This window comes from Condylostylus longicornis, unplaced genomic scaffold (assembly GCF_029603195.1).
Source record: "Condylostylus longicornis isolate FDR11 unplaced genomic scaffold, ASM2960319v2 ptg000084l, whole genome shotgun sequence".
Lineage (NCBI taxonomy): Eukaryota > Metazoa > Arthropoda > Insecta > Diptera > Dolichopodidae > Condylostylus > Condylostylus longicornis.
The window spans coordinates 7,143,549-7,171,180 of NW_026578052.1; the positions used below are offsets into that span (position 1 = coordinate 7,143,549).

At 26.3% G+C, this 27,632-nt stretch overlaps 1 protein-coding gene across 1 annotated transcript in view; it reads left to right on the forward strand.

Annotated features, from left to right (window-relative positions):
• LOC129613465 (breast cancer anti-estrogen resistance protein 1) overlaps nucleotides 1-27,287 on the forward strand; it is a 105,603-nt gene extending 78,316 nt beyond the window's left edge. The window contains exons 4-5 of the mRNA XM_055527547.1: nucleotides 22,993-23,735; nucleotides 23,840-27,287. Coding sequence (XP_055383522.1) covers nucleotides 22,993-23,735; nucleotides 23,840-24,884 — 1,788 coding nt within the window. The 3' untranslated portion in view covers nucleotides 24,885-27,287. The remainder of the gene's footprint in view (nucleotides 1-22,992; nucleotides 23,736-23,839) is intronic.
• The last annotated feature ends 345 nt before the right edge of the window (nucleotides 27,288-27,632 follow it).

Sequence of the window (27,632 nt, forward strand, 5' to 3'; positions counted from 1 at the left end):
AATTTTAACTTGAAAATTTGACTTTATATGTAAACAAAGAATATAATTAACGTTGTAAGCATTTAAAAACAAAAACAGCGACAATTCGCATGTACATGATTTCATTCCGAAGCCCAAATGTTAAAAAAAAAATTAAGAAACCAGCAAAAAAAAAAGAAAGCGTGTGCCTCATAAAAACACGCTCTTTGTTTTTTGTAAATACTTTGTAAATATTTGTATATGCTTAGACACATACACACACACACATCACTTTTACATTTTGTTGATATTTTCTTTTCTAATGCATTTTTTTGTAAACCGTATATAACAAATACAGAGTGTTTTCATGTTACAAAATACATCTGACATCCTTTAAAACAACCAATAATAGTTGCAAAGCCAAGTTAATGCTTAAAATAACAAACAAACAAACAAAGAAACAAACAAAACAAAATGCTGAACATCTGCCAAATAATTGTTATAAAGAATTTTCAAAAATTCCATCTCTCTCGCTTTTGTTTTTTTTTTTGAAACAGTGTGCATATGCATTCATACTGTACACAGTTAACTTTCTGGTCCAGTTATAATAGTTGTAGAAAATAACAAATTGAAATAAAAACAAAAAATTGTTCAAATAACAAAATAATTTTTTGTGCTTATACTTTTTATAAATTCCAATTTAATAAACGTACTTGCAGCTCTTATTACCGCCTGTTTATTAGTCAGTTTTTGCTCTAGTTTTATAAGAGTGCTCATTTAAATGGTCCATGTTAATGGATTCAGCAAAGAACACTAACAGAACAATTTTTTCTCTCAGCTAATTGCGCGATTTTGTCCTCAATTTTGTCCTCATCTCTCAATTTTGTGCTCAATTTTCTCAATTGTCATTTTTTCTCCATATTTCATGTCAATTATTTTGTCAAATATCAAAAGTTAAACTTGTCATCCTAAGCAAAATATTTACTAAATTTTGTATATGCTTTTTTTAAAAAAATTTTGATATGAGAAACATGTTTCTCACTTACATTATTAATAAATGTAATCGGCTTATTCACTTTCTTCTCATGCAGTGAGTTAAAAAATTAGATGTAGAGACTAAGAGACTGTTAATACATTTGCTCGTTGCTCAAATAGCGTACTCCGAAAATTTGCTTGTATTAGATTTTTGAACCTGGTATAATATCAAAATGAAAAATCCTCCATTAAAATTGTTTAATTTAAAATTGCATATTTATAGGCGCATATCATTTAAAATTTTATCAAAATGGAACGAGTTTTTTAAATATTTGATCAGTTTTTTCTTCTCTTTAGAATATTGCAATCTAATATCACTATACTAAATTCAACTCATATAAATTCAAGTCAAGTATATAACGTAGTTGGTTTAAAAAGGAATCGTACATCATGTACGATTAAGCAAACATACATACATACATATATTAATACATATTTTCACATACGTACCTATATATAAGAATCGAAGGACCAGATGGTAATAAATTTCTAGTAATAATTCACTCTATTTCTACCATGATCCAAACAAAGTTCATTAAAATAATGCCTAACTATATACAATAAAGTATTAGAGTAAAATTTGTTGGTTTTGAATGTATCCTTTTTTATTTTTGGTTTTTATTCCTTTAAATATTCCGGAAGTTGAATAAATTTTTTACTAGTTATTTGCGTGTTTAGTTTATTATGTATACGTTTTACGTGTACTCTATATGTGATTAAAAATAAGGAAATATAAAATTAAAATGCTAAACTAGTGACAGAAACCTTTGATATTTTTATAATGAAAAAAAATTTACGTTTTTGGAATGCTTTTGTTTTGAATTTTTTCTCATATATTGTCATTTAATTCAGTCGTTTAGTTTGGTTCGATTTGTTTCCTTAAAATTAATTTTAATGTTAAAGGATCAACTCTTTAAGCACACGGTTTCCCATATAGTGTAGGTGTATATAGTTTTTGAATAGAATTGAGTTTTTAATATTGAAATGCGGTTATTTTTTTATTTTTATTTATTTTTCATGAAAAAATATTAAAATTTCATTAAATAATCAACATTAGATAGCCGAAATGTATAAAACTAATTGTTGCCCTCTGTAAATTTGAAAAAATAATTAATTTTTTTGGACTTACATTAAATTTTGTGTCTATGTTGAAGGGGAAATATATATATGGTTTTTGGTTTAACTGGACTTTTCGACTACCCTTTAAGACTTTTAACTCAGCCGAAGTTTCTGTAATAAGAGGAAGGTGCCGACTATGTACAAAATTGAGTTATTAAAATATTTGATTTCGCTGTATATTAAAAAAAATTGTGTATAAATAAAAAAATGTTTATTCTACAAACTGTTAAAATTTGAGATTAATCCAAATTGCTGTGTAGGAGGAAAAATGATTCCGGTTTGAGTTAACGGTTAATAAAAAGAGTGAATCCAAAAACCGTAAATGAACTTATATTTCTTTAATAGACGTAGTAATTACACAGTTTTCTGGTGGAGACAGTGACAAGCACATTTTTTTTTTTTTTCAAAAATTGTACTTTTCTAATATAGTAAAAATATTAGATCGTATAATAATATCGTAAAATTTTTATTATCGTAAACATAAAATTCTATGTTAATTATACTTGTAAGTTAATTACATTATCAAAATTATAATTTGATTCTCCAACATTTTCTATATAAATTCACCACTAACTTCAGCACTCTAAAGCCCCTATTAAACCTGAACGCACCAGCATAATATTAAAAAATAATATTTTTTTTTTTTATTTTTATTTTGACTTATTCATTCTTTTACCTCATTATTTTCAGTTCGAATTGATAATGAATTCATTGTACCTATATATTTTTTACATTGTCCTTTATTAAGAATAAAGCAAAAAAATGAAAATAAAAAAATTACATGTCCTTGGATAATATTCACTGTTATTTAGAAATAAAATTGTAAACATGATAAATTTTGTTTTGTTTTTTCCACACACACACATACGAGTATATTATACGCATTTAATTTTTGTTCAAAGTTCTTTTGTTTTCGTGATAACATGATATGTTCCCGTAGGACACGTGTAATATCAACTCATTGTTCAGTTTTATGTATATAATACGTTCTTCATCAAAATCATGAAATTTTATTTCGAAATTATGTAAAAATTACCCTTAACATCAATAAAAACAGCAGGATGTTAATAAACAGTGTGAATTCTTGCATGTGTGTTTTGTATTTTGTTTATATAGTATTTAAGGTACTTACCTAACATCTTTGCATATGAGTAAGTGTCCTTTTACAGATGAGTGATTGTAAACAGAAAACAAAAAAATTAACTGACATTTTTATTATTTTACTCGTACATATTTGGTTGTTGTTCGTTTTTTTCAAATAAATAAAGTCAATTTGTTTATCTGGAATAAATTTTTGGTGTGGGGGAGGATAAAATTTTTAATATTGTTTTGCGTTTCTGGATTTCTGAAGAGCTGCGAGTTATTTTTATTTTTTTTAATACAATACGTGTTTTTCGTTTTAATTATTTAAATATGAACTGGATGTGTTTTTTTTGTTCTTTCAAATAAATAAAAACTTATTAAAAAAATAATTTTTTGACAAAAATGTTAAAGTTTTTAAAATGAAAAAAAATTTTTTTTTTTGAAGCCAGTGAAAATGTTATCATACTTATTAAAAATATGATTTTAGAATTCGAAATATCAAAAACATTATTTTGTAATAACAATCACGTATACGAAATTGCTGGTCCTCTTTTAATAATTTTATATTTTTTGTTTGTAATCATATTATTTGCGATTAAAAATCACATTCACAATCTACCGCCATTAGTACGGCTTGCAGAATGCTAATTTTTGGGGGCGTTAATGCCATTCAGGACCACCGTTTTACGATTTTACAAAGTAGCCGAATTTAAAAAAATGAATCTCTGAATTTGAAACTGAGCCTGTCCGTCATTTATTCCAATTCTAGAACTTAATGTTTAAAAGAGGGAAGGCAAGTTTCAAATTAGAGTGAACATACCATACATAGACTAAAAAGTGAACACTTAAAGTAATTATTTCAATGACTGAACTTCGATACTTTAACATAAATGAAAGCCTCTAAAGAAACCTGAAAATATTATAAAAAAAAGGAACAGGGCGAAAGCTTTCAAACTGTTTCAGTTTTTTTCCATTAAAAAGCAAGATTGAGCAATCTTAACACTACTTATCGCTCTGTTTTCTTTTCCTTCAACAATTTCAAAGAGATAATCAAGATTTCATATAGGAACGAACATGTTGAGTGAAGTAAACAAATATGGCAAATGAAGAGCAACAGCGGAATAGCGACATTAACAATGAAAACTTGGATCTAGATTTACAAAATTTTGGACTGTTAAGAAAATCATAATATTTTAAGGAAAGTTGCTTGACTACACTTAATTCCCGATTAAATGACCCAATGTTAAGCTCAAATTCTTATAATTTTTACAATTATTTTGTTACATTTACTTCTTTTTCAAACAAGAGATTGAAATTAAATTATAAAAATCTAAGAATTCCTTCTTTCATTGTATATAGACCATGCGTTGTTGTTTATATAATCGTATTAACGCACAATTTTTTATTAAATCCCGTAGGATAAATTATATGAAACAATTGTTTATACTTAAAATTTTCTTTTTTTTTACCAATTTAATAAAATTAACTTCGAAAAGGTACAACCATTACCCTTATTTTATGACTATATAACTATGTTCACCTACATGTAGGTTTATAGGCATCTGCACACTGTAATATTTCCTTAAAGAAATTATAAATAAAATAAAAGAGCAAAATCTGACTTGCTTTTCAATCCATCTAACAAAAGAATATTGCCTATTGTCAGGTTCCTATTATATTCTTTTGGGAAATTATATATTTTTGTCAGGAGTTTGTATACAAAATAAATGTTCCTTAACATCAATAATAAGGAAAAAACAAGAAAGTAAATGGAAAACCAAAAAAGAAAAATAAGAGCTGATCCCTAAGATATTATTAAAGGTGAGTAATATAAGCATTTATGGTTGCCTCATTGACTCCTCTTTTACATCTTTTTATATATGAAATGTTCCTAGAATAAGTAATGTATTTTATATTCTTACAATAATGTTCTGTTCTTGTTGCTATTGTTGTTCTTGGCTCCCATTAATATTTTTTACTTTACCTTAAGAAATTTTCATTTGTTGTGTACCTTTTTCTTAATTTTAATTTTTTAGACATTCTTTCACTTTTACTTTTCGGTTTTTGTTTTTTTCCTCCTTTTCTTTGCAAATTGAACACTTTTAAGATTTTTGATAACATAATATCTAACTACTACGGATAAGCTTATAACTACAAATAAAATTTTTGTTTTGTTAAATAAAATATTATGAAGCTAGTTACTATTTTTTTCATCCCCCACAATTATAAGGTTGTTACAAAACTCTTTACAATTTTTGGTAACGGCGTTATTCTTTAACCAGTTTTACGGGTTCGTTTTGTAGATTTGTAGATTTGTATAACGGTGGCAACAGTGCACCGCGACCACGTATAAGGAACTATTGTGCGCCCTCATCCAATTGCGGGGCATGCCCTACAACACACGCTCGAGACCCACCCTCCTGATGAACTCAAGCAACTTGCGAGGACCAGAAGACCGTAACTCTGCCACCGTTAGAGCAAAGCCTCCCAGCAAGAGCATCACAACCCCCTCCTACGAGCAAGCGCATCACACCCCCAGGAGGTGCACCGAGGTCTCTCCATACTCCCCACAGAATCTGCAAGTATCCTCATTTTCCAGGTCCAGCCGACTGAGGTGTCCCCTAAGACTGCAGTGACCCGTCAAAATGCCGGTGAGGCTTCTCACCTGGTTCTTGCCCATCCCTATAATTTTCTTAAATCGCTTCTGGTCATAATCTCCCAGGAGCTCCTTGGCTTGCCGCAGCCCCGGAAGACTTCTCCAGCGCTTCGACCGCCTTCTTTCTGATTCCTTCCTTAATTCCCAACGAATAGTATGTGGTCCGATTCAGCAGAAAGGCTCCGGCCCAAGAAGAGGTGTGTCTGCCCCCTTCCTTGCAAGCGCATCAGCGGCCTCATTTCCTTACACGCCCACAAGGCCCGGCACCCAACACAGTGTGACCAGGTTGCATCTGCCTAACTCATTGAGCTTCTCAAGACAGACCCATACTGCCGCGGAGGATACTGAAAACGAGCTCAGTGCTCCGATCGCAGCCCGGCTATCCGACATAATCATTACGGGTTCGTTACTATTCCAAGTTTTCTGTTCGTATTCGTTGACACCGAAGATTAATGAATTGCGGTGAAACTATGAACTAATTTTCCATATGTCATCTAATCGAAAAAATTAATAACGTAAATTAATAGCGTAAAAATAATAACAAACGATACAAATTATTAGTAAAATTTTCACAATCCACAATTAGAATTCACAATTAGAATTTTAAAAAATTTACATTTAACCCTTTAAGCAGAATTCAATTTCCCTTAAATTGAAGCAGAAACTGAATTTCAATAATTAAAAGCGTCAATTATTTTTCGGCAAATCAGATTTCTAGCGAAAATTAATTATACTTTAATCTGTTAAATATTATATTGACAATTTCAAATTAAGTGCAAGTTCCAAGCGTTGAAAAGTTGACATTATTTAGTCAATAGTGGGTAAAGTAAATCAATTTTAATTACTGCTGTGTATTACTTCTAGCCCTTTAAGCAAAAAATAGTAAAATCTCTTAAAGAATATCAGCAGCTGCAAAGAACAAAGACCGACTTGTCGGGCCACCAACTTTACTGAAAAATCCTAAAAAAGCAATATGCAATCAGCAAGTGAGAAATTAATGAAAACCATTAATGAAAATGAAAGGGAAATTTTTTTTAGCAAAAAAGAGCAGAACTAAAATACAAAAAAAATCAAAATAAAATTCAAAGAATTTATACTGACATTCAGGCTATTTTAATAATAAATCAAAGGATAGGATCCTGGTGTATATCTAAGAAAAATGAGATAACAAACAAGAATCAGTGTTTTTTCAACAGATTTTCTTTTGATATCCTTTGAGATATAAAAAAAAGAGGTTATTTATACATAAATATACAATATTGTAGCAAATTTTTTCTACTTTCTGATCATATATGCATACACACTCATATAGCAACCAGAATATACATATATATTATGTATATAACAGCAATTCAAAAAATATTCCTATACATTTTGTTTATAATATTTTTGTGTACCTCTATTGAATTTCCACCTTATTAAATGTAAATGATCCAATATACCATTTATATGTATGTATTTATGTACTTGTATATCAACATTTTGTTATATTGCAAAAACAATATTTCAGATAATAAATAACAAGAGGAGAATATTTTTTTTGTATAACATATTTTTCTCTTTATAATACAAAAAAAAAATATGAGAAGAAGACAAAAACAATAAAGTAAAAGACAATCAGAAAAACCTGCTGAATACCCAAAAAATAAAAATTATGCCAAGGTAAGGAAGGCCAAGGTAAAAAGGAAATTTTTATTTTATGTATTAAAATAGCAGGCCAAAAGCAAAAAAAAATAATAATAAAGAAAAAAAGAATATTTATGAAATCGAGAAACTTATTTCTCACAAAAATATGAGATCACTAACTTAGTATAATAAATTTAATGGAATTTTTGTGTATAACAAATAAAAAATATTTGACGTGAATCGCACATGAATGACCACATTGTGTAGTTGCTTAATGGTATTTTTACATATTATACGCTAATTAGTCTACTTGCATTAGTCTTGCAAATGACGTGTTATAATGTAAATGCCTTATATACCATTTAAACTTAATGTTCTTTGAAATCGGTAAATTCTTCAAATCTAGCCGAAGATAGCCGAATATTAAAGTGTGTTAATCAGGTTTCATGATTCGATCGGTTTGATTCGACCGGTTCAATCGAAATTGAAATGTGGAAGTGTGCAACGCAAATACTGAAAAAATTGAAGAATCGATATATGAAATTTGGTAACATCGCAATACCGCTTTTATGTTATAGAATGCAGTGGGTAAGAGTAAGAAGAAAAGAGAAAAAAAATTTTCAATTTTTCAATTAATTTTGATAAACAACAGTTTTTTTTTTCGCCCAAATTGATATTTTTAAAAATTAAAATTTGTGACTTAATTGACTTTTAAGTAGGTTTAAGCTCAATTATTTATTACAATTGAAGGAATCATCGAAATAAATAATAAAAACATATTCATACAATTCCAAGACAGAAGAATGACGTAGCCGTAAAGGAACATGTTAAGACAGAAAAATTAAAAAAAAATTTCTCCCCAAACTAAGCTCGAACTAGTGAGTTACCACTTTCTAGGCGAACGCTGTACCAACTGAGCTATAGAAATCATCTCTTGCAAATTGTTCCCAAGGAATGCATTAAAATTCGAAGAATTCATTTTAAAAATATTCTTAGAAAAAAATCGACTTCTTCCTTTAAATGAAATCTGTTTTATTAATTTCTAACCACCATGTATTAAAAATCTCTAAAAAAAAATAAGCAACAACACCGTGGACACAAATTAACACTAAAGTTTTAAAAGAATAAAAAACACAAAATATGTATACAATTTTTAAGGTGGACTTAATAAAAATATTTTAGGAGATCATTAAAAAAATTTTTTACCTGAAATTTATTTATTTACACACTCACATCTACAATGTTTATCATACACATTTTATGCTTTTAAAGCAAACAACAAAAGTCACAAAGAATTTCAAATTAAGCGATTCCTCTTCGAAGGTTTTATTTAATTTTTTTTAATAAAATATTGACAACAGCGCCATTATAATATAAACGAAACATTATTTTTATGCCTCGTGACACAATACCCATATTTAAAAATAAAATTTGCACAAAGAAACAAAAAGTAACAAAGTAAAAAAAAAAATGAAAGAAAAAAAATATTTTAGCTGCTTCTTCTATACAGGTAGATTTGCGCACAGATGATGCTCCGATATTCGTGTTGATAAACGTGAATGGTAAACCTAATTAGAAATCAGTTAAAAATTCCTTTTGTTTAGGTAGTAGCCACCAGAGAAAAAATTGAAGACAGAAACACAATACAGTAAAAAAAAATTATACTAAAAATGCACTAAATTAAACTAAAAAAATATTTTTGTATTTTTTTTCTCTGTGTTTATCAGAGAGCCGCGAAATTTTCTAAGAATTTTAAATTTTTTTTCTTACTTTTTTTTTGTGTGTTTGTAAAGCAAGAAAGGATCTTTTTATATAAAAATCGTGTGTAAAGGAGTTTTGATGGTCTTTTAATAGAATTTTGTGCCTATAATTGGTTCAATTTGTTTGTCGTTTTTCGTTTTTAAAGAATGGCCGATTTTTTATAAATTTTTACCTTAAATATAAAATGAGGTAAACAATAAACTTGCTTAAGAAAAAAAATTAATGGAAAAATAATTAATGGGTACATTCGTAATTTGGTTAATGTTGAAACAACAAGAACAACAACAACAAAAACAACAACATCAACACCAACAATAACAGTAACAACAAGCAAACTGTACTCTCCAAATATGTCGAGTTTTTTTCTTTTTACAGAAAATATAATTTTATTTGCAACTCTCTAAGACTCTATATATGGTTTGTAAGACTAAAGCGGTCACTATATGCCAAATATAGTTAAGACTAGGTCCGTTTTTAAAATAATGTAATTTTTTTATTTATTTATTTTGTAATTTGTTCTTAAAATGGTATTTGAAAAATAAAAAACAGCTTGAATTTAAAAAATAAAATAAAAAAAAAATTACAGCTACGAGTATAATGGAACTGTTATGTACACGTATATAAATAAATGGGATTCTAAAATTACGGAATATTTTAAATTTACGCTTAATTTATTTAAAAACTGCACAAATTTACAGTAGTAAATAACATAAATATAGGCGTTATTATAAACAATTTAAAAAATAATTTTTTTTTTATAACAGCTAGCTGTAAAACTTTTTTAAATTCATTAACTTTTATAATTTATGGATTCCATTCCAATTTTAAATTAAAAGAATAATAGTCAAAATTATTATACAAAGTAACAAAATTTATTTTTTTCTTTTAAATGAAATTCGCCTTTGTATTATCACTATCTGGATATTTTAATGTTAACTGCATTATGTGGGATGTAGTGATTTTAACTACAATTTTTCAAAAAATACATATACATATAGGGTTTAAGCATTTTGAAGAGCAGATTTCTTTCAGACAAGCAGCTCCTGCAGAAAGGAAATAAATCTACCGGCATTCTTTTACGACACATTACATGTTCATAAAAAAAATTTGACAGATCTCCCAAGAACACTTGCGAGAGCTCTTTTCAGCTATCAATCATTATTCAATCGAAAAGCGTCTTTACCTCTTTACCAGACTAGGGTGGGTATCCATTAAAACACGTGAAACATAGCTCACTTTCTTCGTTGCCTTACCTAAAAACACTTAGTGTAATAACACAAGTACAAATATTTTTCAAAAAAGGCAAAATATATCTATCGAAAATGTATACAATGTGAATCAGAGAACTATATACAACTAATGTCTAATTCTTAATATATCAGATTATAAAACACTAATCCAAAATATGCACATTCATAAGATTCAAATGAACAAAATAAAAAACAATATCGAATTAGTTGCAAATTCTAGAGTTCATTATTTTAATACAAGAATCGCCTACCAGCTTAGAGCATATACCTCTAGAAGTTTACATAGTGTTGATTTTATTTTTAACACTGCCATAAAGCAATACAACCAGTTGCCAAATATTTATAAAAATGTGTTTATTTTGATGCACTACAATAAAAATTAAAAGTAAACTTTGATATGAGTTTTCAATGCTGCCTCGAATCTACCCATTTCATCGCCGATTTTTCTCATTTCCTCCAAGGGTCATTTTATATCAATAGTTTGATTTAAAATTATACTTAAAATTCACTAGATCAAAATTTTTTGCGATAAAATATACCTATCAAAGTTTACTACATTACAAAATTCATAAGCATTAACACCAATTTAACAATCGCAAACAAATACTCATGACACAAGTAAAAGAATTTTCCGTTATCATGGAGACAAGATGTCTACTTTGTTTTAATACATTCGTAGTTTTCTTTACAGTCTACATAATAATGAAATTAAATTGAATTATTTTTATTTTTTTTCTTCTTCTTATATTTTAGTAAAGCTATGCTCTCTCTCTTCTCATTTAATCATTTTTTTTTTAAATTTATTGAAACTCTTGCTATTTTTTCTGAAATGTAAAAATATTTTTTTTAAGTTTTCATTATAGACGTAATTAAGTTATTAAATGCTAAGATCATCATTTTTTGCTTTTTACTAATTAGAATTGTAGATTTTTCACTTATTATTCATAAAAGAATATTTTATTCATGAAGAACGAACGGACGGACGCTACACTGGAAATAATTAATAACCTTCATTGTAAAATAATAATAATGAAATAAAATTATTTAAATCGTTTATGTTTTAGTGTATGTAATTAGTTTTGATTTATATTTGTGTGTTAATCTGTCAGTATATATATGTAGGTGTGTGTATAGATGTAGTAAAAGAATTAAGATTATTTGAGAGAAATTTAGAATTTTTAATGATTTTTTGAGTAATAAAAACAGAGATTATAATTAATTTTATTGCTATAGGTACGTTGGAATTTGAAATAAAAATTAAGAGAGCCACTTTAAGAGTATTAAGTGTTTATAATTAGTTGTCAAAATAACAACTCAATTTAATTTGCTTGAGAGTATAATAATTTTGTTATATAAATTATGTTGTATGAATGCAGTAGATTTTCTTATTTAAAATAATAAAATTTTTCGATTTAATGAAAAAATATTTTAACACATTTACTTTGCCGGTTTATAAGTATATATTCTGCCTTCCTGCCTTATTAGGCCTTACAGACAAAAAAGGTCCTGAGCCTAACTCGACATTTTCTTCCCTTCACCGCTGTCCTGAACGGCTTTCCTCCATTTGAAGATACCCAATTTTTCCAAATCCGCCGTTGTTTCATCTCTCCAACGAATGTGCGGCCTGCCTCGACGTCCTGTTCCCTCGGGTCTGAACTCGAAAACTCTTCTTGCTGGGGTGTCTTCGGACATTCGCGCAACGTGGCCCAGCCAATGTAGTCTCTTGTTTTTGATTTTGCTGACTACATCCATGTCCTGGTACAGCGCGTAGAGTTCGGCGTTATATCTCGACCTCCAGACCCCTCTCTCATTTACAGGACCAAAAATGCGACGAAGAATCTTTCGCTCAAAAACAACAAGGCACTGTTCACTTATCCTAAACAATGTCCAAGCTTCCGAGCCATAAAGTAAAACCGGAAGAACGAGCGTTTTATACTGTTGTAGCTTAGTGCTTTTGGATAAGAGTTTTGAACTCAGTTGGTTTCGCAAACCGAAGTAGCAGCGGTTCGCCAGAGCTATTCTCCACACCGATGCAATTGGCAGAGTTTACATTGGTTCCCAGGTAAATGAACTCCTTAACTACATCAAAATTATATGTGTCAACCGTTATATTTTGGCCAATATGATGAAAAGTGGCGGGTTTGCTTGCTGACAGCATATACTTCGCTACAACGATGGTGCATTACTGCGCTTTTTCTGAATTTTAGAGCCTGATTTTTGGAAATGAATATTTATGATTTTGTGATGTCCAATACAGCTAGTATTAAAATCTTTAAATTGTCTACTATTCCATATACTATTGTTCAAGTTTAACGAAGAAACTGCTCCGATCCTGTAACATCCGCTTCAATAAACATTTGCTCTCCATTTTTCACCACGTTTATGTTGAATTGAGCTGAGGGTTGTTCATGTTTTGTGCATGTTCCACTGCCATTTTTAATTTAATAAAATCTCTTTATTTCAAGTGTTATATTTGAATTTTACTCACATTTTCTCACAAACAAAATTTAATTTTCCAATTTTTCAGTGTGCGTTCTTTAAATTAAATCGGAAATTCAAAACAAAAAATTTAAAGTTTATCCGAAAATTTTTTTTGATTATATTAATTGAATCAAACGTATGAATGTTTTTTTTAATTAAAAACTTTTTCAATTATAATTACACAAATATTTTGGAAAATAACAATTTACATTTTAATTACTTTAAATGTCCTTTTGTTATACAAATATACCAAAAATAATATTGTCCTTTTGCTCGTTGTCTTTTCATTTTGATTTGGAAAATTTTTAATTCAAAAACTCTTCTGAATGAAATTTGTTTAAAAAAAAAAAACACCAAAATTTTAATTTCATGAGAAGTTGATCTCGTACTTTATAATATACCAAATTAGAAGAAGAGAAGGGTGCTAAGGTAAAAATATTTTTTAATCAAATTTAAATAAATTAGGTTTCTTGTCATACCATGCCTTGCAAGGGGTTCATAGTATCTAATCATATGTGCTACTCAATTATTTTAATATATTTTAGATCTAATATGACAATCTACAAAGTTTTCATTTATTATGTACAACATCCAGTTGTAGCTGATTACTGTTTAGAAAGAAATACACCTGTATCCCATTCAATTTATCTAAGCCCGTCACGGAATTTCATCATATGAAATCAAAACATTGAAATATTTAAAAAATAAACAAAATATAGAGAGATAGAAAAAACTTAAAAAGGATATACAACAACAAAATGTATTTGGATTTTCCGATTTCAGAATCTATAATATTTTAGAACTGGCTGTATGTCTTCTTTAACATGTTTGTTGAAAAATGTCATAAAAATTTGTTGAAAACAAGAATAATAAAATGACTATATAAAGATCTATACTTTATCGTGTTACTAGAAAAAAGCTATATAACACAAATGCCAACAAAATAAACAACAGATGCACACTATACAAGAGAATCCTAAAAGAAAATAAAGTTTAAATATACAAACAGTATAGGAATTATAAATAACATTTAATAGTGATGGTATTACCTTTGAATTTAAACGATCGTAACCCTCTCGGCAATAAGTGATATCGAAAAAGAAAGGAATGTCATCGTTGACAATAAACGTTCACTACTGACAATAAATGAAATTCATCATTGAAAAATAAAGACAATAAGCACATTCTTCTCATTTCTCTTAGTAATTAAGTCCGAAAGAAAAGAGAACCTGAAAATGCATCCAAGCACACAAGTTACTGAAACGCAACGCAGTAAAGGAGAACACCAACGTTAGATGGGCAAATGAAACACGTGTAACACGACAAATACGTTGTCTCTAAAGCATCGAAAAGAACCTGATATCTCTATGACGAGAAAATATTGCCGCGGCTGATGAATATTAGATAAGGAGGATGGGCTGGCTCGCAAACCATCTCTGCATTGACCAAGAAGAGAAGGAGACGGTGATCTACTTGGTATGCTTGTGTTAGTGTGTTAGAAGTTACAGTTAGAGTGTAGGGTCCCCCAAGACTTCTTTTAGTGGGCTACGGTCTTAATAACATGGCTCAATATTAAACCAATATTAAACTGGATATTTGAAGAATAAGTGTAAGAGAGTTTCGTTTTAATGGCTTATTTCAATATGGTTGATTACAAAACAACTGTTTTTCATATAAAACTGTCACCAAATTGATTTTATTGCCATTGATTCATATTGTCAAATTGATTCTATTGTTATTGGACCAATACCAAAAATTTCTCTCAGACTTTTTTAAAGTTGCTCTTTGTGCTGCGTTCAAAAAAATCGTCAGGGGAATCATTTATGATCTTTCATTTATTTTCCATTTATCCAGTACAAACTTATATGTCCGCTTTAATTGTTTACTTAGAAATTTCTTTCTATTTTAGTTTCGATTACTATTATGGCTAAGCATCAAATATTTGGAAGAAGATTTTTCATTTTCTAACTAAATGGAATTCAAGTGAATGCTATTTACACAAATATTAAATTTAGAAAAGTAATGATAAACAAATGATCGCAAAAGATGTCATGCATTTTAAGTTTGGAAGTATAATGATATAGATTTCAAGTATTTACAAAATGGGATCAATTCAATACCATTTTATAAATCGTCAACATTTCTTGTAATATCCGTAAGAGCATCTAAAATAATAGCATTCTATACACATTTGTCTTCAAGCTTTTGATTAGCAATGATGAATTTATTCTTCTTCCATATCAGATTCTTTTTTCCAATAGAGGACTGCAATTTTTCTTTATATTTAAAGAGTCAATAGAATTACCATTAAAGTTTGATTTATATTTTCTTTTATAAAAATAGAAATAATGTAGATTGTTTACATTTAAATCCAAAACATCTAATGTTGTTTTGCCATTTAAGGAGTCTGCATTTAAAGAAAAACGAAAAATAATAAAAAAAAATTTCAAATAGCTACTTTTGATGACAATTTTTTTTTACCATCTTACTATTTTAAGGAAGATCATGTTAACTATAAAACAAGAACCAATAACCATACCAAACTGAACCGTTTTTGAAATGGTAACAAAATTCTAAATGCGTTTTTCTCTCTATGTAATAAAGTAGCAAGTAGCAACTTCACGTATAAAGTAAAATGTACTTGTAAAATATGTGAAACGTTTTCTATTTTTCAATTTTTTCAAAACTTTTTGGTATATGCAATGGAATGTAAAATTTTTCCATTTTTAAAATTTATTTTTTTGATTTTTTTTTCTAATACTCGTATGAAATAAAAAAAAAACGTACCATGTACGTAAAGTAAGTATATGAAAAATCCGTATATAAATCACAAAATACGGGATTGATTGTATTTCGAGTAAAAATAACAGATATTTATAGATGGAAATGGAAAAAAAAGTTAGAATATTTTTTATCTATAGATAAAAAAACATGTATAACGCTGCCTAATGTTGCTCTTTTTTTTTTAAAAAAAAGGTATAAAGTTTAATGTATAAAGCATAGAAACTCTCTGGAAATGGATAACGTGTACATATGTGCACGGAAAATAAATCTTCCCTTTTAAGGAATTCTCTTGTTGTTTTTTTTTGTTTTTGTTTATTTTTTGAAGTCAAAGACAGAATCGGTAACTTTACAATTTAATATTTTTGCAATATAAAGTATAGTTGAATCAGGGTTTGTCAAATTATATACGAGATAAAGAAATTCGTACGGATTTCGAATAAATATTTTCGAAATTAAATAATGAACAATAATTTCCCTGACAGCAAAAAAAATCTACGAAGAACGGAATTCTGATTGGTGGCTAATAAATAATTTCCGAAAAATTTCCATTAATTTCGAATATTCCAAGTACAGTTTTATTTCGAATTTATTCGAAAATTTTATTCAAATTTAGTTTAAAAGAAAAGATTAAAGTATAAAATTAATTTTAAAATTCGTAAACAGAAAAGATGGAAACCTTCTTCGAATTCATGTGACTCCCTACAACTTCTTTGAGTTCATATTCCCAAATTGCAATTGTTTTCGATTTCTAATTGACTTTTCGATTAATTCTCCATTTACTCCAGTTTATATATAGGAATTATAATAAAATATTGAATACCATTGGTATAAACTGGGTAAAAAAATTTTTTAGGCTTAAAAGAGCACAATAGAAATCAACAAAATGTTTGCCCTTTTTCAAACAAGAGAAAAACAAAACAATTCAAGCAGAATTAATTTTTTTACAGAAAATTTCTTAGAATAAAAAAAAAAAAATCATACAAGTTTCCTTTTTCTATTTATAAATATGAAACATAAATAGTACGGTTTTTTTTTCGAAATTGGAAAATTGAGTATTTTCTTGCACTTATTACTTAATTAAGGAATAGAAATCAGAATTGTTTTCAAATTAGTAGATTTCTAATTCATTTCTAATTTCAGACGAAGCAACATTATTCTTTCATCACCTTTTATAAAACAATTAAAAGTTCATCGTATAACTTAAGTGTATAGAGAAAATGCTAATGAAAAAAATTAATGTCAATTCGCATACCATTTAAAAATTACTATAAAAATTGGATGAAATGTTGAAAACTTTCATGATAAAGAACTTAAGTATCTTAAGGAATAATGTATTAGTTGACTTGAAAGAAAATTATTTATTCCTTTAGAATAGTCTAGAACAAAATTTTTCATATATCTCACTTCTTTTTCAAAATATAACCCTTCAAAATGAAAATACTTTTGGCAACTTACTATATGTTCAAACCGCATAACCAGAAAGATTACAACTTATTTCTGACATCTAATTTTGTTTTAAATTCCAAGATCCCTTAAACCAGCCATTCATTTTGGAATCATATATTTTCTCTCAAATGACAACTTGGAGGGCCAGAACAATATTTCAACAGGTTGTGGATATAAATAAATAATTTACTTTATTGAAGAATAAATTTTTTTTCCTACCTCTTTTCGTCTTTCCGCCAAATTATTACCATTTAAAATTTCAGCTAAAGTAAAAATAAATAAATTCATCCTATAAGTATGCAATAATACATGGTGTGTACAAGAACAATATCATTTTCTTTATTGATGTTTGATTAAAATTTTTAATTACTACAAAACTCAAGAAGATACTCAACTTATTTTTATTTTTTCACAGTATAACACTTCAAAACAATTGTTATACCGACTTGTTGAATACCATGGTTATTTATAATATACCTGTTAATTACAGCTACATATGTATATACAAATATTCTCACTCCTAATATTTGCATAATACTTATTAATATAAATACAAATAAAATAAATAAACTTAAAAGAAAATTAAAAGTGAAATATTAAAAACAAAAAGAAAAAATCAATTATAATTTTAAATTTTTAATTATTATCAATATCAATTAAGTATAACATCAAAACTTTCTCTGTAATTTTATATCATATAAAATAGACTTTGATTAAAATTCATTCATCACTCATTACACAAAACATTCCTTTTTATCCTAGACAACTAAGGTATTTATTTAACTTCAATAGATTTCTCTTTTAATTTTAAAATATTAAGTACATAAAAACATTAAACATAAAGAGGATCGTTTTTCCTTATTTTAAGGTTCTTATTATTCACATATTAATATTTTATGTATATAAATACACAAACACACTTATATAATATAAAAAGGAAACCTTAACATTTCAATTAAATTTCTTTCATAAATCCTCAGATTAAATTAAAATTTCAAAGGTAAATTATTATGTACATATTATTGTCTTATTCTTCCCCGCCGTAATAATCTCTTTTACAATTGGATTTTTTAGTCTTTCTTTCCTATTTATTCTTCTACTGTTCCTCATCCCTGGTATAGATGAATTGTTTCATATTGATTATTGACAAATATTTTTGTTAAACAGAGAAGTAAAATAAATTAATTTTATTATGTAAATTGTACATAACTTATCAAAACGGTGAACACGCAGGTAATAATATTGTCCAACCTCGAATTAAAAGATGTTAACGCGGCAAAAACTGAAAACAAAATGAATATTTTTAAGATGCACGCATTCTTATATATATTTTCTTAAGGAAAACCAAAGAACCGTCCGGCCTATCTAAACAAATTAAAAAAACTTTACAACAGCCAAATTTTATGTGACAAATTTATTTATTCTTGCTCAATACTTAAAAGGACAGCTTCCCAACACATTTTCGATTTCTAACAGTAGTAGTTCGATGTCCCGCCCAACGGCCGAATTTGCTTTTTTGTACATATTTTTCATTAGGAGAATTTCCCAACTCGATTTCATACATTTACTATTCTTAGTGGTGATAGTTCGAAGTCCCGCCCTATGGCCGAATCGAATTGTATGTATTTTTTCTTGCTCAGCAGACTTTTCAAAAGTGTTATAAACACTATTACCACTCGGTACATGGTCATTTTGCCAAAATTTTGTAAGCACTGCAAAAATTAAACTGAATTCATACGTTTTCTAAGTACCTTTATGAAAATAATTTGACTCTCTTCAACATTTTCAATAATATTATCAAATTATTTGCCAATAGTCCTGTCCTTTTGCACCACAAACCACAACTTCCTATTCTTTTTAACTGATTAAAATAATTTTTTACAAAATTATATTTAATTTCAATTAGAAAAATTTTCAAATTTAACAACTCAATAATAATTATTATAAAAAAATCTTGTTATATTAGACTATTAAAATAATGAATCCTTCTTCCTCTTTCCTTAAACTTAATTGAAAAGAAAAGTGAACAGAAAAAAACCGATACATGTGCTATGAATATTGAATCCTTTTTCTTTTTATTTTATACATTCAAAATTAAAATTTTTTTAATATTCTTCCACGACACGGCATATACCAGTTATAATTATTATTGATTGAATGGAAATTGTTTGAAATGTAAGACTATACTCATAGCGGCTGCATTTTTCTCTATTATTATAAAAAAAAATATACCTACTCAAATATTTTTATATATTATTGGAATATCATTGAGAAATTTAAACCGTAACGAATAAAATGAGAAAGGATCAAAAGTAGGTATATTTAGTACGTGTTCTGCTCTTTAATTAAACATTATTTAAAAAAAAATAAAAGTAAAAATAAAATTGAAATAATTTTCGAATCCCTTTTTTTTCAAATTTTAATTGAAAAAATGTAAAATAATATGCGGGGCTTTTGTCTACATAATATACTTACAAATATAATACGCACTTCCTTCCAAAATATAAGTACATATATATAAAATAGGGATTGATTTTAAAAAAATATATAATGATATAGACTTGTATAGCTCTCTATAGCTCCCTTCTCTTATAGACTATACCGCCTTTCTCTATGATTTTATACAAAAATTTAATAATAAAATTAAATTACCCTTGTGAACAGATGTAAATACAGCAATTAAAATAATTTTTTTTAAATGAGTTTGTATATATTTATTCACAAATATATCGTATAACCTATATAATTGATAACTTTTGGTTTAAAATGCGGCTTCTTCTATTTTTATATATAGTTAAAATGTGTTTGTAGTTTACGTACAATGAAATTGAGGCAACCGTATTTTGTGTTTTAATAAATGATGTGAAGGAAAGAAAATGACAATGATAAATTTTTACACTCTTTATTTTGTACATTAACAAAGTATTAAAGAATTTTTCTCTTATTTTTGTTTTTGTTTTTTTTTTAAATATTTTACATGATTTCTGAGAGTTTATTTTTACCATTTTTAAAATAAAATTTTGTTATTTTAAATATTTTAATGTAGTACCTATTTGAGGGAGGGAGGGAAAAAGGTACATTTTAAAAATTGATTTTTTTTTATTAAATTTTGTATTTTAATTTTTTAATTTAAATATTTAAATAAATGTAAAATATTTTGATAAAATGAGATCTTTAAGACAAGAACAGAATTTTAAATTAAAAAAAAAACTTCATGGCTTACAGCTTTGCTTCAGATGACTATCCCATTCTGTATTTCTGAAATACTCCCACATGTTCCATATGCTCTGTGTTCCACATTATATGTATAACCATCACAGAGAGAAAATTCGAATATTTTTTTTATGAATTTAAATTTTTGCAAAAAATTATCAAATGTTCAAAAAGGCCAATCGATAAACTCTTAAAATTTTAAAGATTTCATTAATTATCTTGCTTAAAAGCTTGATTTCATATACTTATATGCTTTCAAAAAATTTAAACTGTTATACGGTTTTTTCTTTTATAATGTTGAACACTGATGTATTGTAGATCATGCTATTGTTGATAAATATAGCTAAATAATTTAATTAATATACCTATAGCCTATAGGCACTTGCTCAAATTTAAGAATAAATTTATTTATTTTTGCCTCAATAACAGGAAATATTTTGCAATATGGGAATTAAGCAAAAAATTTAGAACAACCAAAACTAAAGAATCTTGATTCGAATAATAATCAACATTAAAATTTAATTAAGTATTCAAGATTTTTAGATAAGATAGTAGAAGATAAGATCCCTGAGATTTTTTAACAGTTCAAAAATTTCTTTCTCTTAGTACCATACCTCTTGACTAGAATCACATGTGCCATACACACAAACTATGCTCAAAATTATTGTATTCTTACACTGTTTTAAATAAAATAAAATTCACTCTACAATATAAGCCATTCATACAATTATTTCGAGAAACGAAAAGAGTTTCCATGTCAATATTTTATTTTTTCTTAAAAAATTTACTTTAAAACTTTTATAATATAATCTATTTATTTTTTCCTATATATATTACAAAATATTTTGCATAAAATAAATAAACTAATATTATATGAAAAATTTTATTTTTTCTAATAAAATTATGGTAATTTTGGCTTTGTTCTATTGTATAACAGATACAAAGAAGAGTATATATTTAAAGAATATTAAAGTAATATGCATATGAATTTATTATTACAATATGGTATGTGTGTATAACAATAAACAAACATATCCGTATACGTACTTAATGCTTAAATTACAAAAATATTAATTTTATATAGAGAAAAGCTTCAAAATTTATTCAAATTTAAAAAAATATAATAGAAAATAAAATTATTTTGTTACATAAAAAATTTTTTTTTAATTAATATTTAAAAAATTTTCGTTTAGATGCAAATTGAATTATTTATAAAAAATATTACAATTAATTGAATATTCTAAGATGGCAAAAGAGAAATTATATTTAAGAATATTGTGAATTTCAAGCAAATCAAATTGAAATTTAATTTTTAATTTCGAAATGTCTAAATAATTCATAACACAACACTAAGAGTTTTGGTTTTTAATTTAATTACTAACGTTATAATTGAAAAAATTTATTTAATTTTGTTTTAAAAATAATGCATAATTCATGATTTAATTTAGTTAAAATATTTAACAATAAATCATAAATATTAAAAATTTTCTTTGTTTTTTCTACTTAAAATCTCGTGAAAAAAACATGTCCAACTAAATTTAATACCATTTTGTTAATACTTACACAAAATTAAAGAAAAAACAAAGTCTTGCCATTGTCCTCATCAAATTTATTAAATTAAATCGGGTGGTCAGATTGGCCTGGAATCGAGATTTTACCGAAAAATAAGTCTTTCGACTTGATTTATTCGGAATATTACCATTAATTCTGATGCTAGCCACTTCGCCTTTTTACATTACAAATATTCAATATTATTGTATTAAATTTTAAAAAACTTACCACATTTCAAATGAACTGTGGTGTATTTGCTAGTTTTGTAACATACCATAATAACGGGATTTCATTCTATTGTTTCAACAAGTTTATTACTGAAAATGGGAATTTTCTACTCTATGACAAATTATTAAAGCGCTTAAATTAAAGTAAAATTTAAAATTTGTTCATACAAATTTCTGCTCTTGAGCTTTACACCACTCTTATTATTCATTCTTTTAAATTAATTCATCTATACTTAGTGGTATTAAGTCCATAAAATGTTGTTATCTTTCTGTAATGTTAAACTTATCTAAAAACTAAAAATCTTCATTGTTAAATTTCATTAAGAAATTTCCCCTGCGGAAAAACTTTTAATTGAAAAAGAAAAGAAGTTGACATGCGCACTACCACCATCTTTTATTCATTTTTTGAAGTTCTTATTATTTTTTTCTCAATTTTAAATTTTTACCATAAAGAAGGGAGCAATTTTTATGAGTAAAACGTCAGTTAATACAAGGATATTATCAGGTTTAGATGTTCCAATTTTTATACTCGATGTATAGTTAAAATTAAGGAATTGTTTTTTTACTTTATAATTAATTTTTGGAAAATAATGCAAATGCAAAGGACTGAATAAAATGATTGCCTTTATTTTTTAAAAATTAAATTAAAAGGATATTATAGTGTTTTTTCTCTATAATATAAAATTGAGAATAAAATTTTAATTTTAAAATTTTGGTAAAAATCAATATTCACTATTTTAGTATGATAGACAGAAAAATAGAATTAATTTTTTGTTTTCTTTTTTCTATATTTTTTTTTTAGGTCATAACCCCACAAAAATGTGGTGATGTTTATTTATATGATCTATTACCATCACCAACAGGATTAAATCCATTGAATATTTATCAAAATTTCGCTCAAATAATGGCTGAACAAAGTACATATGATACACCAAAACCGGCAACACCAGTTAATTGTGACACACCAACTGGTAATAATTCATTAAAAAATCCATTATGGATTAAACCAACACCATTAATGTTATCATCAAATCGAAATGATATTTGTTCATCACCATCGACACCAATGAATAATTTATCGGGTGCATTAACACCATCATCAATAATAAGGCCATCAATAATTGATGATTCATATGATATTCCAAAGCCAATTAGTATATTACATCAACAGAATATGACACCAAGCAGTTCAAATTCATCATTATTGACATCTGATTTAAGTCTTTCATTTCCATCATCAAATCGATCATCAATGGCACCCGATTATGACATACCTAAGAAGAATCCAATAAGAAATCAAAATCAAATATCATCATCATCGTCATCATCTTCGTCGTCATCATCATCATCGGGAAATCATCAGCAGTTACAAAGTACTTATGATTCACCACAGCCAAAAACACCACAATCAATTATAAATAAATCATTGTTATCAACACCAGCTGTAACACCACTAGTCCCAACCAAAGAACTTCCATTAGAATTACCATCAGCTCTGGAAACATTAGCAACATTACAAACCGAAGCAACAACTGCAATAACAAGGTATGTGAAAATTTCAAAAAAAAAAAATTTTTTTAAATTTTCAAAAAAATGTGAAGTCAAACCTGGTCAAACTAAATTTTAATTTCATTATTTCTTTTTTACAGAGTATTAGCATATGTTACTTCAAATTGGAGAGAATCTGAAAAATTAGAACCAATATTAATGGATCTAAAATTGGCTATACAACGTTTAAAAACAGCATTACATGATTTAACTGAATTTTGTGAAGGAGCATTAGGAAATGCATCAAGATCTGATGATAAATCATTAATAATTAAATTAAAACCATTGGTTATTGCATTAAGAGCAGCCGATAAATTATTACATGAATCAACGAATAAAATTGAAATACGTGGTTGGACAATTGAAACATTATCAAGAGTTGAACAAAAAACCCAAAGCCCACCAGATGCATTAGATCAATTAATTTCATGTGCACAAACTTTAACAGAAGATGTAAGACAATCAGCATCATTTATACAAGGAAATGCACCATTATTATTTAAACGTATACCATCATCTCAACAACAACAGAATCAACAACAACCAACAACACCAACTGGTAGTTTAAATAGTAATGAATGGGTTCAAGATTATGATTATGTTAGTTTTGAATCAAAAGATTCAGCAGCTAAAAAGAATTCTGAATTACGTGAAGCAATACCAGCTAATTTAAAAAATAAATTTGATAGTGTTATTAAAAATGCTGAAACAAATGCCATGAACAATGAAAAATTAGAATTAGATCCAAATGATAAATTAGTTGTTAAATATTATGCTGCACAAATTATAACACATATGGGTTATTTAACACAAGCAATTGATTCATTTTTAGATACTGTTGAAAAAAATCAACCACCAAAATTTTTTATAGCCTATGGGAAATTTGTTGTTTTAAGTGCACATAATTTAGTCAGTATTGGTGATATTGTACATCGAAATGTTAATAAACAGGATTTAAAAACACGTATTGAACAATATACTGATTCATTAGCTGAAGCATTAAAAACTTGTGTATTAAAATCAAAGAAAGCTGCACAACATTTTCCAAGTGTTGTTGCTGTACAAGAAATGGTTGATTCTGTTGTTGATATATCACATTTGGCATCAGATTTAAAAATTTCAATGTTACAAGCTGTTCAGTCTTAAACAAATAAAAAAATAGAGAAATTCAGGAAATTTGAAAACGGTACTATTAAATTAAAAATATATAAAAATATTTATATATTTTGCGCATTCAATTTTTAAGCATATTTAATCATAAATTTTTATAATATACGAAAATTAAAAATTATCGTACACTTTTTAATAGCGAAATTGACCTACAATATAAAATTTTGTAGTTGATAAAAGGAGAAAAAGTGCTTACCATTATATACCAAAGAAAACTCAAAAAAATTTTTGTACATTTAAAGCGATTTAGCTGTTTATATGTGTGGTTTTTTAAATGAATAATATGCTAAACGAAATTTTTCTATTATAACCTTAGAATGCTGAAAAGAAAAGTTTTAAAATATAATTTTGATTAAAGACAAAATTGCAGCCAAAAATTATAACAAATTCTTTTGCGGATTTGAGATTTCAAATTGAAATTCTATGAAATCAAATTGAAATTAGATGTTATTAATTTTGATTTGATTAAAATCTAAATTGAAATCATGATATACCAAATATTTATTCTATAGGTACAATTCAATGTGAAAACTTTCAATTCATGCTTGCATTAAGCTTTAATCTTCTTAATTTTTTAAACTTTAATCTCTTTCTTATTTATACAAGTGTTAACATTCAAGTGTAGCTCTTGTTTTTATACAATATTAAAGTGTAACTCCACAAATGCATGAACTTGAACTTAATTTTCGAATTCTCGTACAGTTGGCCCTAATTTTAGACCAACGCAATCACTTATTTTAGCTATTGCAAGCTTAATAAGTATGCACTGCATAGGAATGATTAATTCAGTATTTAACACTCCAAAACTCGAAAAATATTTTTTAGTATTACGAGTTGAAGCGGAAATAAATCATTGAATCGATTAACTTCTTCATTACGATTATATTAAACCTACAACAATAGTATAAATTTAAGACTCATAATAAAATTAATTGGCAAATTACTTAATAAAATTAGAAATATTGTAAAATAATAATTAAATTATAGTAAATTTATATACAATACAAAAATTTATATGCGAAATTCAATTTTGATACAATAAAATTTTTATAACAACGATAAAAAGCAAAAAGCACAAAGAAAAATGTATTAGGTACAATTCATATATACTGCCAAATTATAATCTAGATTGTAGGTGCTTAAAATAGAAATAAAATAAATTTAACAAAAATATTCATGCATAAATACAATATGTACACACACAAAATACCTTATAATCATTATATACAACTTATTTATGTAATTAAGTGATTATTCAACAAAAAAATTTCAATGCCCAGTAAATAATTTAATTCTAAAGAAAATTGTTGTTATTGTTTTAAATTTCCAAAACATTAAAAAAAAAAAAATTCACCAAAAAATCAATTAAACTGATAACAATAATCTAAAGTACACTTTAATTTAAAAAAAATAATTAAAAATAATTATGAAAATAATTTAAAACAAACCAGTTACAATGCAATATTTATTCATTATAAAACATAATAGTTGTACCTACCTACTTTGAGTACATTATTCTCATAATTAATATTACACTAATTATCTTATAGGTGAAATAAATACATTTGAAAACTATTCCATTAAATCTAAATGCATAGTACTTTAGAATTCTGTAAAATTTTTTCTAAATTTAAATATTTTATTAAATTTGAGAAATTGGTATTATTCTAGTGAAAAAGACATATTCGCCTATATTCTATCGGGATGATATTCATCATATCTAGGCTATGTGACAATAGAATTCATCAAGTTACTTGACTAACAAAAGTTTTTGCAACTTTTGTATACTTAACTGCTATATGGAGCTTAAAACGTTTCAAACGAAAGAATTATGAAAGACGATTTCACACGAAGTTCACAATTTTAATTGTGCTTCACTTTTGTTTGATTTTGCGACTATTGACTGAGTTGTCGCATAAGAAATTAATTTTAACTGTAATTAGAATATTCGCTAAAATTATATTAATTTTTTTTGCTTGTTTTAAAGCCAAAGAAAATTATCATAAAATCTTAATTTCTAATTATAACTGGAACACTATCCGAACTGAATTTTACACTGAAAGAACAATAATTCTTATTTAAATTCAAATACATAAATAATTTATACGAGACAAACAGAAAACACGGACAAAAATATAAACCACAATATTTAAATAATTAATTAAATTATTTAAATTAAATTTCTTTTTTTTTTTTTTTAAATATGTGATATATAAAAAAAAAATTTTTTTTTATAATAATAATTATGTTATATTAAATGTATGTATAACAGATTATATAAGTTTTGATGATTAAAAGAACACAAAGTTACTAGATTATTACAAAAGAAATAAAAATATTCTATAAGGATAGACACACAAATTTATAAATATACATAATTACATATTATATAAGCACAAACATATTAATATATTATATGTACAATAATTATAATAATTATGTAATAATTAAAATTTATGTTATTTAATAATATAATTAAAAAAAAAAAACAAATAAAGTTGAACGAGAAAATAATATTAATATTAAAAAATTAAAAATGTGTTTAATGTTTTAAGCGATTAAAAATTAATTATTAAAAATTTTAAAATTATATATATGTAGTTAATTAAATTAAAAAAAGAAAAAAATATTAATAAAAACAAAATAAAAATTAAATAAATTCGTGTAAATGTAAAATAATATGTATAATTGTTTTATAAATTATATACAAGAATAAAAAGAAAA